The 20,162-nt window shown below is 41.5% G+C and overlaps 1 protein-coding gene across 2 annotated transcripts in view; it reads right to left on the bottom strand.

Moving 5' to 3' along the window:
• Window positions 1–20,162, bottom strand: part of LOC105201882 — a 289,517-nt gene that overhangs the window by 117,902 nt on the left and 151,453 nt on the right. For both annotated transcript variants that reach the window (XM_011170150.3, XM_011170151.3), the window contains exons 4-5: window positions 19,039–19,251; window positions 17,312–18,305 (exon numbers count right to left, since the gene is read on the bottom strand). In XM_011170150.3, coding sequence (XP_011168452.2) covers window positions 17,312–18,305; window positions 19,039–19,251 — 1,207 coding nt within the window. The remainder of the gene's footprint in view (window positions 1–17,311; window positions 18,306–19,038; window positions 19,252–20,162) is intronic.

Raw genomic sequence — 20,162 nt, 5'->3', positions numbered from 1 at the left:
GATCGGCGACAATGTAATTAATGCTAATTATTACTGGCGCATTATTAGCACGAGCGACTCGGACTGTTCCCCGCGGAACGCGCGGAAAAAGTTATCGTTTACACCTGCAGACATTTAGTACCGGTCGTTAAACCGGTTACGGAGAGTTTTCCTACGTAGTATCGCGAACCGCATTGCCGTACCATGCCGGGCGTCGTATTGGAAGTATCATGGTTTTCGCGCTAATCGCCGGCCACGTGACGCCCTGTGTCTACCCAATTAGTGAACGCTATTTGCACACGGACGCTTATTAAGCGATTATAAGACGTTTCACCGGAGACGCTAATTGCGGGTTCGCGCGGCCTCGCGACGGTCCAACTTTATCGCGTCCTCGCTCTTGTTAGCTAAATTGATCCGCAGCGAAATCGGGACGCGATTGCTGTCCACGATCTTGCCCGCGGGCCGCGCCGACTTAACGCCGATGCGGTAAAAGCGCTTGGCTATTAAGCGCGCGCGGAGATACGATCAATTAGTGCTCGCCGTGCGCACGCGAGAGAAGCGACGACGCGCCGCGTCCGTCCCGACGGGAACGTGTCTGTTGCAGATGCCACGCGAAACGCACGTGGACTGCTCCGCGCGCAAGTACGCGAGCAAAGTGAGCTGTATCGTGAACGCAATTTGGATTTGCGAGAGGTCTGTTTCGCGAAAGTTACATGCGAGCAGATTAGAAATTTGTTCACATAATTTTGCTTAGAATTAATTGGAGTACAGATCGTATTACTCTGTTGCGTCTTTGAAATATAAATTCCGAACTTTTTTAATGTCAAGTCGCTTATATAGAATTCACTAACGACTTGCATCTTGATATATTCAAACTGTTATTATTTCTCGTAGTATCTGCGATTTAGAGAAAGTACGTAATTTGTGTGACATGCGTACAATGTAGACGGAGGTATTTTTCTAGTAGTGTGAAAATATACTGGCTTCAAATCACGATAATTAAAAAAAAACATTATATCTCGATTTCTAAAAAAAAAACATTAAAAAAAGGATTCCAAGTCTGTCTCAAGCAAAATATTACATAAAAACTTAAAATAATATTTTTCCAATTGAATGAATACAGAGTTGAAGTTTTTTGTGTCCACTTGGCGCGATGTGAAAATAATAACACTTGGAGCAAAAATTCCGTGAGCAAATTTTTCTCACCGAGGAAAAAGTTTAGTGAGATTTGATAGCAGAATTTTTAAAAATCACTCTGATTATTTTCACAAAATTATATGATTTAACAATTTTAAGCAATTTTTTTTATAATTTCGATTAATTGAGAAATATAATCTCAATCGGAAGCGTAAAAAGAAAAATTCGAGAAATGTATTAACATATCTGCTAAAGTAATCTGCTAATCGCGAACAATTCTAATCAATAGCCATGACGTTATACTAACTACTCATGCATATCGCCTGGGCAATTACCAGAGAATCCACAATGGCCGTCTCTCCTCGTATGGCTATCTGTCCCGGAATTATTCTATCCGGAGGCCGTATTCAATCAACAACAACCGATAACTAATATCGATTTTTCACAGAGCCGAACAGCAATGAGTTTACTATCGTACGCGTTGCAAGCACGCTCGGAAGTTCACTTTTACGTTTACAGAACGGCGATGACGGGCGTGACACGCGACCCAATTTCGCTGCCAGGTGCATTCGCGCAACTGCGTCTGCACATATATGCAGCGGACCGGTCCTCTCTTCGCGTATGTACCCGCATAGCTCGGAGCGGAGAATGACTTCGCGGATGCGGTTTTGCGGTATGTCGGCAGCCGTAGCGAGATTCACATGCAAATTTCCACGCTCGAACTCATTACCAGGAATGGCAAGAGCGGGGGAGAGAGAGCGTTAATTACACGGTAATGATGTCCATAGGCGCGTACATTTTACGAGACAACGGACTTGACGCCGCCGCAAGCGCAATTTTGCTGGAAGCGTTGTCGGCGAAAACAAAGTCGGACTGTAAAAAAAACACGGTTATCGATGATTTATCGACGACGGTTCTCCGAAGAACTCATCCATCACTCCAATGGAATTGTAAAAGAAGGCGCGCACGAGGTCTTCTCTCGGTTTCTCTTTCATAACTCTATCGGCTTCTGTGAAAAACCGTGAAGTAGCAGTTATCTCAATAAATACGTAAATCTTCATCGCTCTAGTCTTCGAACCAATGGTCAATAACTTACGCAATGGCGCTCGTTTATCAAAACATTGTATAAGTGCTCTACAAGTGCCATTAGACGTTTGTCGATTTCTCAGTCTCCTCTTTAACCCTTCAGTTATACTGTTTCTACTAATTCTTTTTTTTTCATCAGAAATAAAAAATTTTTAATTTTGTATGTTTATATTTTATTTTTTGTCACACTGAAGATGGTCCAAACCGTAGGGACCAAAACTTGTTTGTAAAATTTTGAAGAGGAATACCTATATGAATTTACACTCGAAAACCTTGTGTTTGGCTTTTAATTGACACTAAGAATTATACTTTTAATTTATTTATTTGGAGCCTACCTAATCTATGATTTTTATATTTTATATTCATCTCTCTGAATTATTGTATACCTACCGTTTCGTTTAAACTTGATATTATTTATTGCCATGCGCAAAATCTAAGTAACAATAACAATTAATATGCCCCCACACAGCTGATTATAGTTTAACATATTGCTCCCTCATCCATGAATGAACGGAAGCCAGTATCTATTTTATTTCTCGCGATAGGAACTTCCGCTAGGGTAAACGCGGTTTTATCACTTTATCATTATTTTATCAATACAGCCGTAAATCACATTCGATCCTATTGGCTTATTTGTGTCATTATACGAAGGAACAACATGCTGAGGATACAAGCAGTTGGAAAAGGCGTTTCCCTCGATTCTCCTTAATTTATAACCGCGTCACTCTTCCGCCTGCGTAATTACGCTTATTCACCGTGACAAAATAGCGCGGCGGGACATTATCGTGGCGGTCCTAACAATTACGAGTGAAATTAGCCGATAATAATTATAATCACATCGAATACGAGTTCTAAGGTAATAAGCGGAAAGTGATTATCGCCAATAGATCGGAGGACATTATTTATGCAAATTGCATATAGCTACCGCCGCGAATCCGCTGTTATCGTACTTGCCTCCGAGCCGTTTCTCGAACGGAGACGATTTCTAATTTCTTATATTTCTATGTTCGAAACGAACGAGTTCGAATTCATTGGCGGATAATCCGGCGCCATCGGATCGCCGCTGATCGATATAGCGCCTATCGTAATTGCCGATTATCACGCGAGGAAAACAGCTGATGAGACCACCGGCCGCCTCTGTTCAGAGATAATGCGCCTTTCTTTGTTCGGTGCACACCGACGAAGAAACGATCGAGAGACACGCGACCGTATTTATTAGAGTATTAGAGTCATAATTTAGAGTAAACAAATTTATACGGACCCGAGAATCGGATATTCCGAATGCGCGGGATTTCGCGGAAGAGAATACGACGGCATCACGCGAGATACTGTATCGCGCGCAGCAGTAAACGTCCAAGTGATTTGCGATAGAAAATCGCAATTATACTTCTGTAATAGAGACGACTGAAAGAGATTACGCGCCGATATGCGTAAATCGCGTTTTAGATTAGAAATTCTCGCATTATACAACTTCCGGTAACTTCCAAATTTCTTGCAAATAATCTTGCTCAATGTTATATTTATAGATATTACAAAAAAAAATTTTTTTTACACGAGATTCTAAAGGAACAAGTAGTCTATTGAATGCCTTTCAATCAATTAGAGCAGGGTAGATAAATGCGAGTGGATACAATTGCGCAAGTAACTGTAAGCAGAAAATAATTGTCGAGATGAGCGTTAAGTGTATCGGCGAGAAATAATTTTCTCATTACAGCTAATAACATCGGAGAGTTCATAATTCACTTGAGCGAATGAACCTCGTGCGAGCGCAAAGCAGCTTCCTTCTCTCGGATCTGCGTGGGATCATTGACACAACGAATTGAATGGAAAGGAAGGAGGGAGAAAGAGAAAGAAAAAGAGAGAGATAATAGGAGCGGGAGATATATGGAGAGACGATCGAGGTCGCCGATACGCAATCGGATGCCGCTATTGCACACGTCGTCCATCGCATTTAAACGCAGCCGCCGAGATGCGCTCCTAAAAACAAGATAGAAGCCATCTTCAGTGCGGCGACTGTCGTCGAAAGATCGCGAGATCGCGAGATGCGAATGATCGTTCTTTCGCGGCTGGCGATTCGAGGGATCTCGTCTTATCATCGAATTCTATCGAAGAAAATCGACACAGTTACCTTTATCGTGCTAAAATTTTTCTTTCTGCCATGGGATTCTGTAATTCTTAATGATGGTGCTGGTATCACTATATTATCGTTACGCAGCTTTTTCTATCATACATCATATCTGCACAATATACGGATATTGTCGATAAAAGTTAAAGACCCCTATTTTTTACGAAAATGTTTCATTTTTTTCAGAAAACATCTAAGTGTTCGTAAAAACCATGTTTAAAGTGCTCAAGAAGATTTTAGGGAACTACTCTTTATTTTTTTTTCTAATAACAAAATAATATATAAAAAATATAAAATGAAAAAATGCAAGTAATTAAAAACATAAAATTTAACTTAAAAATTTTATGCTTTTTAAATAAATAACGTTTTAAAATGCAAGATATTTTTTTCAGCAAATGTAGGTATATGCAATGAATATATCTATTTATAAAGAATTTAAATAAGTCAAATGATAAATTACGTCATTAGAAAATTAGAAAAACGTGGTTACTAATACACAGCAGCATTTCGTCTACGACGATCTAGTAGTAAATGCGCTGCTTAACGTCGAACTAATAATTATTACCTCGAGGATAATACTACTTCCCATGACTTAAGCCGATTAATCACGTTAGCATTGGGTCAATTTAATCCCAGTTTTTAGCGTTTAACTTCCGCGCGATTCGACGCGCGCTAGCACGCGACTTAACGTCGTGATTTATAGCGCGAAAGCGCAATCAGGCGGCGCGCGATGATTTTATTTAGTAACCTCTCCTCTAGCAGCGGCTGACGCGACCGGTTATCGCGATACGCGGTAATTAGGAGCAGAGGATGAAAAACGGCGTAACAAAATCCGCCCGTCGTTTTTACGCGGAGCGCCCGAGGAAAGTGTAACGGCCGATTTTTCGGTTTTTGCGCGCTCAACTTGGCGCAGAGTCTGTCCCTAATCGTTTCACTTTATACGGTACTTCGCTCTTCGCACGCGCGTCACCAATCTGCTTCGGGATCAATCAGGCTCAAAAGACCGGACCGAAAAGCACGGGAACGGAAGAACGCTCGTTTCGCACTCGATCTCGTTTAGCCCGCGGTGCCCGATGTGCTCTTGTATTTAGGTTAATGCATGTTAACGCGTTTCAGATCCGAAACCACTCCCAGCCTCATAAATCTTCGTCTTTGGATATAATGTCGCTACACTCTTGACACAGTGTATCGTCTCGCGAATAATTTCAACGCGAAATTATTGGCAGTGCGTCGCGAACGATTAGTACCGCGCGAATAAATAACAAGTAAATGTTAGGTTATATACCTCTCCCGCGCTGCCCGGCGCCGACCGATGCCGACCAAACTTCTGCCGCTCCTTCCCTCGGAATCCTTCGCAGCACTGCTTCTCCATAGCACTCGCATGCGCGCGCTTATTACCGAAACGCAACGAATGTAAAATTAATTACGCAGGCCGTATGTAATTCTCGATTAAACGTGATTTTGAGAGCGCTGAGCTGAGCTGCAACCGCTCCGTGGCGTTCCGTTGGCGGGAGAGAGAGAGAGAGAGAGAGTGCGGCGGCGGATGACGTCAGCGCGTCACCTCGGCAACTTCACTCCGATTTACCGCCGCGATACGACGCGAGTCAAGCTAGAGTTTAAGATGCCGAATCGATGCGGTTGACCTTCACTTTCTATACATGCGTATTAGCGCGCATTACAGCACGCGCCAAACACCCCGTGTGTGCACGGAAGCCGTCTCAATTAGCCATCTCGATTTCGGCCTCTTAACCCTCGTTTGACTCGTGCGGTAAATCGTAGTGAAGTTGACGCCGTCCGCTATCGCTCTTTTCCGCCAACGGAGCACCACGGAGACGCAACGTAGCGAAGCGCGGTTAATCAGCTTGCGCTATTAGTTCTGTATTTGTTGAATTTCGGTAATAAGCTCGCGCGTTTGAGATCGTGTGTGCAACGGGGAAGTAGCTGCGAAGGATTCCGGGCGAAGGCGGTCGGTGCCTGGTAGGGCGACCGGGGAGGGGGTGAGTAACCTATCATTTACTTGTTGATATTAAATCTCGCGACGCACTCGCGTTTCCTAATCATTGTCTCGTAGCGCGCGACTTGGTCTCAAAGATGACACTAACATTGCAAATCGAAGTATGCATTTTTGTGTGTAAAATTATGTTGTTATTTTTTACTCATTTATGTGCATGTATTTTCTTTTTGGATTTTTTACACGCTTAGACGTGTAATTTAATATTGATATACGTCTAAGTGTATAAAAAGTACAAAAGTTACACGCATAAATTTAATTTAATGCATAAAAAACGCAAATGCGTAAAAAGTAATTTCACGTTTTACACAATTAAATTTGCACTCGTGAAAGTTTCAAGTAATCAAGCAAGAGCAAATTTTTTTCTATCTGTATGTGAGATTTTGCAAATTTTCTATAATTGACAATTTTGTTTTATTTTATTTTTTTTTATAATACGAATATATAACACAGAATTCTTAGAAAAAGAATTTTCCTTCACTCTGCCGATATTTATGTTGTCACTGGAGAATTCGTATTATTTTTAATTGTAAATAATACGAATCTTCCAATTCTCTTTTATTAACATTTGACTTTCCCACTGTTAAAGAAAAAAGTGTTTATAGCTTCGTGTTAATAACTGTTTTTCACACAATGTGCATAAATTTACATAATAATATTCCCCCTTTACGAATCATATTGATTGCATTAAGAAAGCGCATTGTGTTTGAATGCAGGTCAATATCATATCTCGTCTCATAGGATATGAGACTCTCCGGAGATTTTATGGCATCTTACTACTAAGCAGTTGCTTAAAAAACGAAGTGACCGAGCGTTCAGGTTACTGCTTTACTATCAGCAATGTCATTATTGATGTAAAGGCTATATCTCGTTTCTATTTATCAGATGCACATTCAAGCCGGATAATTTCGTCGCAGTTAACCCTCTCTCGTGCTAGCATCAAATCTTCAAACGTAAATACTTGCACGACGCCTACAGAGTCTGTATATTTAAAAAAAATTTTTTTTATTAAAATTCTAATATATTCCTTCCTTATACTTGGTACGCGCACCACGAGCTGAAAGGTATTTCGGAATATAATAAGCGTTATCTCAATGCATTTTAAGATTAACGTACTTAGCTAAAAATTGCCAACTATTTTACTAATATATTAAGAAATAAAATCTGCGATTAAATTAGATAATTTTAATATATTCTATAAGAATCTATCTTTCTTTCTTATTCATTGATTTGTTCATTCCGTCGTTATTGTTGACGAGTTTCGTTTAGTGCCGATATAAAAGCATATGAATATATGAATATATGTTTAGGATTATATCTACATACACGGTATTATAGTATACACGGTATTATAGGCTCCGGAGTTTGTCACGTCATGCGTCTGAGAATTCTAAGAGTTTAATGCTCCTCGCAGGTTCGTCTTCGACGCGGCTACGGCAGTGCGAACCTATTCGCCGGCAACGAAACCGCCTCTATTAGCATAAGGCGATAGGTGTCGCGGGCCGACGACTCGATTGACTCGTAAGCAAAGGTTGATTGGATCCTCTCGCTTTACGATGCACCGTTTGCAATTTAAACGTTTCCATTCGCGACGTCTTGGGGTCTGGCGCAGTGAGTTTCCGCGTGTCTACGACCTCTCGACATTTTCCCGCCGTTTCTTTGTTGTAAAGACGCGAAGGGTAGGAACGCACGACAATTTTAACACTAGAAAGATTCTGATGGGTGTTTCGATTATGGAAAAATAACATAAATATTTCAAGGGTACAGAATTATACGCTGATAGAGCAAAATTATATCATAGTTTTATCTTGCAAAATATGAAACCTATAAATTAATGTAAAATAAAACTAAAATTAAGATTAATTTGTTTATATTCTTACACTTAATTTGCTGTAAGCTTTTTACCATTTTCAAATAATTTTATGATTATATTTTTTGTATAAAAAATAGAAAACTATAAATTGTAGAAAATCAAAACTAATTTTAACACAATGATTTCAGCCAAAATATCGCTCGCATTTTCTATTTTCTAATAACACGCGGCAATAAAATTAATAGTTTTGCACTTTAACAAGTGACATTTACGACTGAGAGATATCTTTCGGGACGCGCAAAGTAGGTCAAGATCATAAAAATTGTCACGCTTCTAAGTGTACGTTCTAATTAAAATCTCGCGTCTCGGTTTAGATCGTAAACAGGATATAGTGTCCATATGAATCGTGCACATAATTCGCTAAACGGTTACTCGGAAGATTATGAACGATATCCTTGTCAGATCCGGTAAGTTGGACATCGTGGCTCCTTGGGTGGTCTTAATCTTCAGTCTCTTCGTTTCCTTGGAGACTCTGCGACTTCCTTCAAGCAAGATTCGTGATTCTATTGCTATAGAAATCGCGTACCCGTGTATTAGAAACTGTTTGGAATCCTTATATGGAGTTTATTGCGTCTTTACATATTGCGGCACGATTGAATAAAATGTTATTACATTCTCATTTCATTTCTCCTTATGAATCCTCAGGTGAAACGTGCGAAATGTCACGAATGAATAAATATCGCGGCTTGGAATAATTACCGTAAATGAATAATGCTTCTTTCAAATTAACATAGAACAAAAGTATAAAAATTTCATTAAAATAGATTTTTTTGTGAACATTAGATTTTAACCGTATTTTACTTAAAATACTCTGGTTACTTAAAAAATATACAGAAAACATAATATATCGATCTAACAAATTCCAATGAAACAAAATAACAAAATTCCCGATAAGTCGACAATCTCCTTGAACCTGACCGATTTATCCCACGACAATTTTTTATCGAGCATTATCCGGCATGTTCTCCATTTGGAGGCATCGACAATGAAATCTGGCGCAACCGGCTGTTAGCGGAAGTAGTTAACATCGTAAATGGAAACTGGAAACGATCTACGCGGCGGCCAGCTTTCAAGCTCGAGAATCTCTCGGCGTGCCGATTCTCTAGGAAGAGTCTGCTGAATGCCATTATACTTCCTTCGCGAACACGGGACGTGCTAATTACTCGAGTACGCGTAATTTTTCTAACATAAGCCTAACGTGTCGTATGGAACACTCAATTTTATAGCCATCCTCAATTTTTGTCTTTAAAACTGTAATATTTATTGTATTATGCGTACTCGTTTCATTGATCATAAGACGCGCGCAACTTCGGCTTATCTTTATCGATTTAATGCATAAACTACACTGTAAGTTTAATAGATATATCAAAAAATGTTTTCCTATCATGATCTATAATTCGGATTTATTTAAAGAGATTCAAAAGTATCCTAATTTTTAGTAACCAAAATTCGGCTTCGCAATCTAATCGACTACCATTTCTTTTCAATGTAAAAATAATTTCACTATTTCTAATTAATTTGTGATTGGCTCGTGTTCTGCGTACACTTACATAAATTCATTTGAATGCAATATACGTGCAACACATAATAATAATAATAATAATAATAATAATAATAATAATGCAAATAACAAACATAATAACAATTACGAAAATTATATATCATTTCTTCCGTGAAATATAATAATTCCATACTATTGATTAACGTCTCGTTCTATCCGTAAGCACTGTAAACTCCTCTTACACGCGTGCTTTACAGCTGATGCCACTTCAATCAGGTACGAGATTTTTTTTCCATGTAAAAAAAAGACCCTGAGCAGGAGGCCGCGCATTAATAAGAGGAAGTGTCTAATGGACTTCCGCTGCGTTGTTCTTTATTTTCTATAGCGTCCGCGGCCGCGCGTTTGTTTGTAAATAACGTCATGGCGTAATGGGCCGTGTAATGCGGCGGCATTTATTCGGCTCGTTGAAGATCGCTTTATTCACGGTCGGATCAAAAGATCCACCGGCGACCGTGCTACCAGATTTTACGATGTCGTGATGGCAATTTGATCGCTATCTGCATTATGATTAATAGCGACAACTCCCCTTTCCACCTAACTGCCCAAGGTGCGCCTCGACAATACGAAAATTTTATGAAAGCGGACAGAACGATCGTCAATAAATTAAAAACCCGATATAAAAAAAGAAGCTCCAAAAAGATACCCTCACATATTTATTTTATATTTATAAATTACAGTTTTATTTATAAATTTATATATTATCTGTAAACATTAACAGTGCTGTTAACATATACGTTTCTTCTCATGGAGAAATATAATTTGAAAATGATGGGCTAATCTTCTTTTATCAGATTTCTAATTAAAAAAATGCAACAGACGTAAATATTCATTAATTTAAGAGAAAATTTACTGCACTAGACATTTCGATTAGCAATAGTTACTGCGAAGAAGCTCGTGACCAACGATAACTTAATCAAAAATATCATATTAACGTTTCAGAAGGTGACATTTACGATGAATAAAAGAGGGAGAAGCTCATCTAACTCAATTGCCGTTGACAGACGTAATAAGGCTCCGAATTAATCCAATTGTCCTGTCCGTAATTGAATTGCATAAGAAACTTAAAATCGATAACCACCCTCGACGGGCTCGCAGGGTGCAAGCAGTTAAACAATCTTCCTGTTAGCTCGTGCAAACGAGCAACCCTAAGAACTCGAAAGCGACGAACGTAATTGCGGAATACAATTGGACGAACGGACGATGATTCCTCGCTTTCTCGTCGCGTCATACTCGACGCGCCGCGCGTCGAACGGAGGAACGCGCGCCGCGAGAGGTGAACAGCCTCCATTGTAGAAGCCGCTTGATTCTCGCTTAAGTAGATATGATTGAGGGCCGCCGTGGGGACGATCAATGAGCTACTAAGTATAGCCGGCCCATGAGTCCGGCAAACGTTCAATCAACCCGCGCGCAACACGGGATACAACACGCCTCGCCCGATATACCACACGAAACGCTTCAATTGAATCGCGAAATCCCCGGATACGCACGGTGGCGATGCAGAAGCTCGCGGCGATGCAGAAGTCACGCTTCGCTAACCGTTCGCTCCAAGCCCGTGAGCTATCGTGCCACGAAAAATCACACCGTTAGTCGCGAATGAGTAAAATAGCCAAGAGATACACGTGTGTACGTACGAGTCTAACGAATGTGAAAAGAATACGCGCGTTGCGCCGCGGCTCAATTAGCGCATAGCTCGTAATTATCGCAGATATTACATGTACTGAGAGGCGTGATGGTGAATACATGCGTAACTTGACGTAATGTCAATAATTCTCGGATAATCCCCGTTTAATAAAACATATTGCAAATTAGTGGAAAACATGTAAGATTAAAAGACCATATATTCTTCATAGGATTTCGTTTCGTAAGAGAAAAATAATTTTTTATCTGAACGCTCGTAGAGCGCGCGTTCAGTGAGTTAATAAGGCGATTACGAGGGAAAAGCTTTTAAAACCTCGGCTTTGGCGGCTCCGACATTCTTCGCGGGGAAAAAGAAGCGTGGGAATGGTCGGCCATTCGACAAGTACGTCTCGATAGCGAGCCCCGTAAAATTTACTGGCTTTCACATGCCACCGACGACACCGGGCAATAAAATTCCGCGGTTTAGCGCGAGAAACAATAAAGTGGGCGAATTAAATTGCGTCGTCCGACGTGGTTTCTCTTAACCTGCGCGGTATAATAATCCGACGCGAAAAACGGTGCATCGATATCAGCTGATCGTTAGCGCGTATTTATATTTCGTGCCATTTCTCGCTTTCGCGCGAGAACCTTTGACTTTCAGCCGCCCCGAGAGCACGTCGCGTCGTTCAGCAGCCGTAATTACCGTTAGAGTAAGTTCCAACGAAGACTCATTTTAGCTTTTTCAATCAAATACCCCAAGTTCAAATCGTGGATATTACGTACTGATGATGATAAAGAATGTTTATCATAATACTTGTTAAACATAGAAAAATGTTATCTCCAATTTATTACCTATTGTATTCGCATTATTTTATGCTAACAATTTTCACTAAATAATGTATCAAGTTTTTAAAGAATCAGATTAAGTTCCACTACGTTTGTGTACATTCTGAATTTCAGGGAAAGAATTAAAGTGAAGAATAATAAAACTTGTTGGCAAAGTAACCTAAAGTTTAAAAAAGGCCCGATACTTATACATTTCTCCAGAAATATTAATTGAATATGAGTGATGAAACTTATATTTTGTTAACATATTACGTATCGAAAACACGAATTATAATCACTGAAATGAGCGAGGGCCGAGCATTCTAGTATTAAGAATGGAAGCTGCGAAAGGCGCCTCGCGGCACTTCTCCTCTTCGTTCTTTCCACCGGGACGAAGTATGCGCTGCGGTTATTGCCGCTGTTAAAGTCCAGGCTGATGATTTTCTGGTGCCGGTCGCGCGGCAACACTAGTATACTCCGCTGCATTCTTCCTACCTGTGTCTTGTCGACCGTCTGAGAATTAACCGCCGCGATACGTGCGCGGCGATACGAGATCGGTTCTTGCGGGAGCCAGAATCTCGCGGCGCGACGCGTTCAAAGAATTTCCGCGAGTCGTGAATTTTTCTGTCTGAAACGAGAAAACGTGACGCGGAGCCAGTCTCGTGGATACTTAATTGAGCATCGAGATACTCGCGAGTGAAAACAGCTTCCTGAAAATCGATACGTGTGTCGAATTGTGGGGTGGAAACATACGTCGACCTAAAGTCACACTTAAACGAAATTACATCAATACAAAAATTTTGCAGGACTATCATTATCTATTATTTTTAATATATATATAATTTGCAAGGTATTACTGATATTAATCGAAACGACTATTGCAAAATATTGGGATTACACGATAATTTTCTTTTCATGTTATATTCATTCATTGGATTGTAACTTCAATTAAGCAAGTACCTACATATCCTAATAGTTTAAGTAATATTTAATGTTTTATGTTGTATACAGAATTAATTTCACTTTCAGTATATTTTCTTTTATCGTATAACTCATGCTGTACAATCAATTTTCTCAGAAAATCTAATGGATACATGCCTCTTTCCAATCTGCGAAGTATGTATGTATCTCAATAATTCAAATAATATTTTATGTTCCACGATACATATAACATTAATTCTACCCTTATAGTCCATTTATACTGCGTCATATGACTGCATTCTATTCTCACGCGACAAGATCGATTTTCTCAGAAAATTTAAGGGGTAGCAAATATTCCCTCCTACCACTCGAGCTTGCCGGCCTTCGCGCGCCGAGACCAAAGGAAGCGAAATCGAATGCATTCCAAGCTGCCGTAAGTCATTCCCGACAATATCCTCTTCTACTCGCAGCACCCTCGCGCGTGGGCAGTGGCGTTTATGTCGCGCGATGGGCGGATTATGTTCCACGGCGTGCCGACAAACCCGCGCGCGCAAAGAAAAAAAAACGAATGGATCGCGCCGACGAGACCGCCGAGCCGTGCCGTCAATGAGATATCCACGTGCTAATGAAACACGACAACCGGCGCAAAGGCATGTCCGATCGCATGGCGTGGTGCGCCGCGAGCACAGCCACGCCGGCTATGCAGGTTACGGAACGATGACAGCAGAACGGACGTTATGGGAAAGAGTGACGACCGGTTCTTCGCACTTGACCGCCAAATACGCCAAACTAGAGATAGGAAACTACAGATAGGATTATCGATACGAACGACTGTTGTGACTCGTCGGTTATTTTTATTCACTTCGGGAAACCTTTATTATATCTAATGGAGTATTATTTTCTCTCTTCCTTCCTTATTATCCTCGACAATCGAATGCTGAGAAACTACAGTTTATACGAAGGAGTAAACATTAAAAGCGATGACTCTGAGTACAAAACCGAAAGTAAGAAACTGTTATTGCGTCTTTTATTATTATTTATATTTTCATATATAAACAGGGGCAAGAAAAAAGTTGATTCTTTGTCGCAGAATTGAAAGCATTTTTTAATGTAATTATGTAGGCTATGATAGTATATGTATTTGCATCGTATTAAAATTAAAAAAGACAGTAGATTTTTATACGATTCAACGTAATATTTTTTTAGTGTTAATTGCGACAAAACTCAATTTTTAACAAATGTAAAAAGTTACGGATTGGAAAAAATCTGTTGTTGGCAAGCAAGGGATTTGCCGATAAACATTCATAAATGTATTTAGGTACTTCACGACTTTCTTTTTTCGACGATTTTTTCGTTTGCCGTTAACGCTGCAGAAAGTCGTCGGTTCGCTGCTGTATCTCATTAGCACGAATACTCATTGACGAGTTCGTTACTCCGTTCATTCACTGTCTGGGCAGGTCGCTCGCCTCTCGCATCGCAAACACAAACACTACTGACACGCGGCCAGTCGCAAGGAAAGTCAAGAAACGTGTTTAAGCACGTATACTTAGGGTTGTTGCAACGGACGCGCGCAAATCGGTCATAATAATTCGCAACGGTTCGCGGTGTCTTACGGTATACCGATTATACACCGATCCTGGACTTAAGGAAACTAAAAGATGATCGTTACGTTAATTGCACTTTTACAACGAACGCCCGCGCATTATGCGTAAACCAATCTCAGGCAGTGTTGATCGGAGTTAATGCAGTGTAATATGATACTCCTATTTTTCCGGAAATATTACAAGTATTTCAACTCAATATCATTTTTTAAACAATTTTATGATAATTAATACAACGGGAATAATTTTCATTATTCCCGTTGTATTAATTATCATAAAATTGTACACCATTTTTTTATAAAATCACTTTTCAGTCAACTTTCTTTTAATCCTCCGCAGATTTAACAAATTCTTTAAGACTCGAACAATTTTTTCATTTTGATGATTTTGTCTCAAATTCAGACACGTACAAAAAAATAGAAAATGTTTCAAATCATATAAATGAGGTGCTAACACCCCGAAGAAATATTATTATTGTTATATTTTTCATTGGTATGTTATCCTTAAATTTACATTAAATCCTTAAAGGATAGAAAAATAATGAAAAATAAACTTTAAAATTTGTGAACAATATTTTTCTTTTTATTTTCCGGAACGAAGTTTTTAATCCTGTATTTTTTCGTTGTCTGGGGTGCTGCGGCCACCCATCTACCTACTTAAAAAAAGCATACCAGAATTTTTTCAGATTTTTAGAGCCCAAAAACTCTTTGAAAAATAGAATGGTTCGCCTATGACTCCTAGTTGGTCTTCGCGCAGTGTTTTATCGAAATTGATTTTATCGAATTGTTTTAGCGAGATAAAAATTGATGAACTCCGAAAGAGATAAGAAACGAAAAACACGATTTGGAAAGAAAAAAAGGCAATAAAGCAATAAGCATGAAACAGGAAGCAAAGAACACATTGTAAATTAGCCTTAAAATCATGTGTTTATATGACAAATGAAGAAGGGGAACGTCCACGCCGAGAGAGCGAATGAGCTTAAAAAGGAGAGCTCGCCCGTGGGATGGCACAAATTATGTGGTGCGTAAAAAGTCGCGCAACGAAACTGCGAATGCTGTAAGCTCATTTTTACGTCGACGCTGCGGACGTGGCGTCGTTTCGGATAAAGGGTCTTGACTTCGCAAACCTGTCGGCGGCGGTTACCAAAGAGGCGGGCCGAGACGAGCGTGGGAGGACGCGAAAGGAGATCGGCGGTCGAGAACAGCCGCGAGACTTTAAAGTACGGTCCGGTCTGGCCCGGTCGGCCCCGTATCCACGAGTGATTCGTTTGGCCAGTTCCATGACGAAAGATCGAGTGACAAGCGAATGCGCCGACAATTTGCATACTCGTCCGTTACAATTACGCTTGCGTCGCCGGCGCGAGAGTCATCGCTCGTTAACGATGCCCTCGGGGAAACGGATTAAGCCGGAATTGTGACACGTGACACGAAAGTTGCAGCACCGAGAACCGTATAACGAAAATATTCACACTCGGGCGAGAAACTGCATCGCTCTTAATTGTCCGACGTGCAAAACGGCAAATATATTTTAAAACTGAAAAAAATTGTTAGAAAAATATAAAAATAAAAACAGTAAAATTAAATATTAGTATTTCAACGATAAAAATAATTTAAAAAATCCAAGTAATAGAAATGATTCATCAGGCGAAAGCATGAATTTGTCTTTTTTAGAAACTGATATAGATTTCTGTTTCTTGATTAAGTCGCTAATTTTTTCAAACAACAAAAGATTGCGTCCTCAAACTTTTCGGCTAAATTTTTCAAACGAAAACAGTGCCCTTTTTTTGAAATTTGATTATTCATCCGTGCGTCGACAGTTGTGTATGAATTATTGGAAAATAAGTTACGATTCTCTGCTAAATACACGTCACTGATTTTCAATACTTTGTTTAGCAGGAAATACTTCCGTCGTAAACTTCGTCACAGCTTCGGCCTGTAAGGCGCGCATTCGCGCGAGCACGTGCACATCGGACTAACGCAACGTCACGAGTACAGCGATTCTATTCACACGCACTGGAGTCTCCCCAATGGAAACTCGTGAACGTGAACGAAGCATGAGCACCGATTCGATGCACGAATAGCGTTCGGATTTTTCAACAAGCAGCATGACATGAAGTAGCCACTTTACAAGGCATGCCGCCTACGCCGCACTTCAGCCAGAATTTCAAGTTCGGTGCGCGCCGCGCGAGTTTAGTCGCCGGTAAATCACGCGTGCCTGCATAAAAGCGTTTCGTCGAGTGCGGGCAGCTGGCATGTCGGCTCGGCAAAAGTCATTCGAGTTTTCATAGATCGCATACCTCCGATAGGCAGTCGTTCCGGAAGCGAAATTTCACGTCGCGATTCCTACGCTTGTAAACAAGACTATTCATCGTCGACTATTCGCTACTAAATCTCCACAGTACTATTTCAGATACGAATAATTTTACTCTGAGATCAAAGATTATATTAGCAAGAATCGTTGTTAAAGGAAAGGCGGAACGCATCGTTTCAATGGTTGTATGAAAATGATTGAAAAGAGAAATTTTCGCGCCCCATGCACGCATGCGAGTGAAAAAAAATCTTAGCTTTGTACTTACCAAATCCCATCCGTACTTCCTCCTCGTCGTCGCTGTCGATATGCTTGATTCCCGCCACTTCGAAGCTCTTCGAAAATTGTTCCTTCCGCGAGACGGAGGAAGAACAATCGCAGTTATCCTCGCCAGCGCCGCAGCCGCAATCGTCGCCGGCGCATCTGCATCCCAATAACGGATCGTCCGTGTCTATGTTCCTACACGCCGGACAGGGGAACGTCATATCGTCGAGCGAAACCCTCTCGATCTTTCTCTCGACGGTGACGAGCAGACTGCCTATGTACGCCGGCAGGTCCTCGTCGCTAATGTCGTCCGGACCTCCTGCGTTTCGCAATCTGTCCTCGAGATCCTTCAGCGAATCGTCGGCAACGTTGTCCCGCCGCAAAATGCTTTCCTCGAATTGCAGGGGACTCTTCAGATCCCCCGGTGCGATCGACCTGCTGCGCATCTCGCATCTGCTACTCTCTTTCCATTTTTCCATCGTTGTGGGGGAGACCACCTTGGCGCATCGCTTTACTTTGGCGCGGCTCTCGTCGCCGCCGCCGGTAAGACTAGAGGAATTCTTGTAATGCGCTCTGCGACTCGAGCCTCGATCGAATTCACCGTCGAGGTCTTCCTTCCAAGCGTCGACGCTGGACGCGGACCTGGACTTCATCACCGTGGCGGTGTGACCGGGCTCGTCGATCGCGCGATTTTCGCGACAGAACTGCTGCTCCAGCCTATCGATCGACTTGGCCTCCTCCCGTCGAGGTTCGGCGCTGCTGGTTCTGTTGGCCTCGCGCGTCCTCGGTCGCGCATCCTCGCGCGATCTTCGTCGCGGACGACCGTTGGTCTTCATCGCGCTCGAGGGCTGAGCTCCGCTAAGATTTGCGCTCGCCGTATTCGACGAGCTCGGCTGACCCTTGTTTGTTAGGTCCCGCCAGTCCATAAACTCGTCTTCACGGTCCCAACCCAAGATCCCCGGGGCCCTCATCGACGTAGTTCGCCAGACTACTGCTATCTGCGGACAACAGCAGTTTTGATCGTAACTCTTGCCCTTACGTTTACTGTCCGTTTGATTTACGTCTGTTATACTAAGAACCCTATGCCAAAAAAGTTCTGATTTCTTCATAAAAAAATATACCGTAATAAAATAATAGCTCTTGCCAAAAGAATTGAATTCTTTACCAAGTTAAATTTTATTTAATATTTCAATGTAAACTTTTCTATTACGAAGTTAAAAGATATAAAATTCGATTGTAATAAAGTTTATCGCTTTATTGCAAGGCATATTTCTTATCAGGGATCTACGAAATTACATTGAAGAATGAGTTGAACCGGTCTGCGTAAGTCACGGTAAATCAGCTAGCTCGGCACACTTCTGGGAATATGGGAAAGCGTTATAAGCGTGACAATACCGCGTCGGCATTCTCAGATATACATCCTTTATTACCCGGAGGAGCTTAAACGCGCATCTAATAATGCGCGTCCCATTACGCGCCTGCATCCGATGACTGTTAATATTTATGCCGAGGACCGCGTCGTACGATCACGCGGAAAGAACGCTGGGAATTCCGGTCGAGTCTTTTCGATGGTCGTTAAGACGGAGGTGTCATTCTTTCGCGGCGGCGGTATACGGAGGACATCCACCGGCGCGGCGCGGCGCTGCGCGGCGCGGCGCGGCTTCCTTGTGACGATGCGGAGTGAAGAGAGGAGCGGAGAGAGGAGAAAAAATGAAAAGGGACATGACTCACCTCAACGGTATTTTGCTCGACGGCTTCACCGGCGGTCGTAGCGCCGCTGACCGACGAGGTGGTTGCAGTTGCAGTTGCAGCAGCCGCGCTGCGTACGCAGAGGTAACATTCCCCGAGACGCAGCGCGGACGCCTCGAGCTCGCCCAGCTGCAGGATCAGGCCGCTGCCGCCTAACGTCAGAGGCCAGCCCTCCGGCACCACCGCCTCGTTTCCCTGCAATCAGACAAATGGATCATGTCGTATCTCCTGCCTGATCATCACGTGGACGCTTTCACGCTAAACATCGTAATTTTCATCTTATACGAATGGGATCGGCTAAGCTCTTCCGCACACGTCGCTTTTCGAATATTTTGCACAAGAGAAATTGTTCCCTTCTCAAATGGCAAAAGTAGAAAAGACAGAAAATTGAGGATAAAATTGCAGCTATTAATCGAAAGTTACGAATTAAGAGAATTAATTAGAATTTTTGCTATCAAATTGCACATTGAAGGAAAAATTAAGACATAAGAGAGCGGTTAATCGCGTTGATTGCAAGATAACGTGGATACACCCGGAATTAAGACGACGTGTAGTTAGTCAGTATCTGTCCTTTCTCCGCTAAAAAGCGTACGCTGATGAGTAGGAATGCTAGTGGAATTTAATCGTCGTCAAAGTGTTTTCCGCGCACAGCGAGAGGGTGCGGAATATTCTACGCGGAATGTGTTAATGTCGGAGATTGCATCTTGAAGTATTTTTACATGCCGGAATATTACAACATCGGCACCAACAGGTCTGATGTTCATTACGTTTAATGACGGTTAACTTGTACAACAATTTAGCGTAATTCTAAATTAAAAGAACTAATTGTATAACACAATTAAGTTCACAGTGAATAGAGGATCTATTAATAAACGATTCTTTCGGACTGCGGCAATGTCAGAAATTAAAAAAAAAAAATAACGTTATCGTTATATGCAAAGCTAACTGTCGGCAATATCGAAAGCACTATCGCGATGCTCATTTCTAGACTACCTTGGCACACCGTCGCGTTTAATTTAATATCGAGCCTTACGGCTCGTATCTCCTCATCTTTGAAGGAGAAGAGATCGCCGAAGGTGCGAGACTCTCTCGAGTGCACCTTGCAA

This window comes from Solenopsis invicta, chromosome 9, assembly GCF_016802725.1.
Source record: "Solenopsis invicta isolate M01_SB chromosome 9, UNIL_Sinv_3.0, whole genome shotgun sequence".
NCBI lineage: Eukaryota > Metazoa > Arthropoda > Insecta > Hymenoptera > Formicidae > Solenopsis > Solenopsis invicta.
The sequence above is the reverse complement of the archived record's forward strand: the minus strand, read 5'-3'. Positions and strand labels throughout refer to the sequence as shown.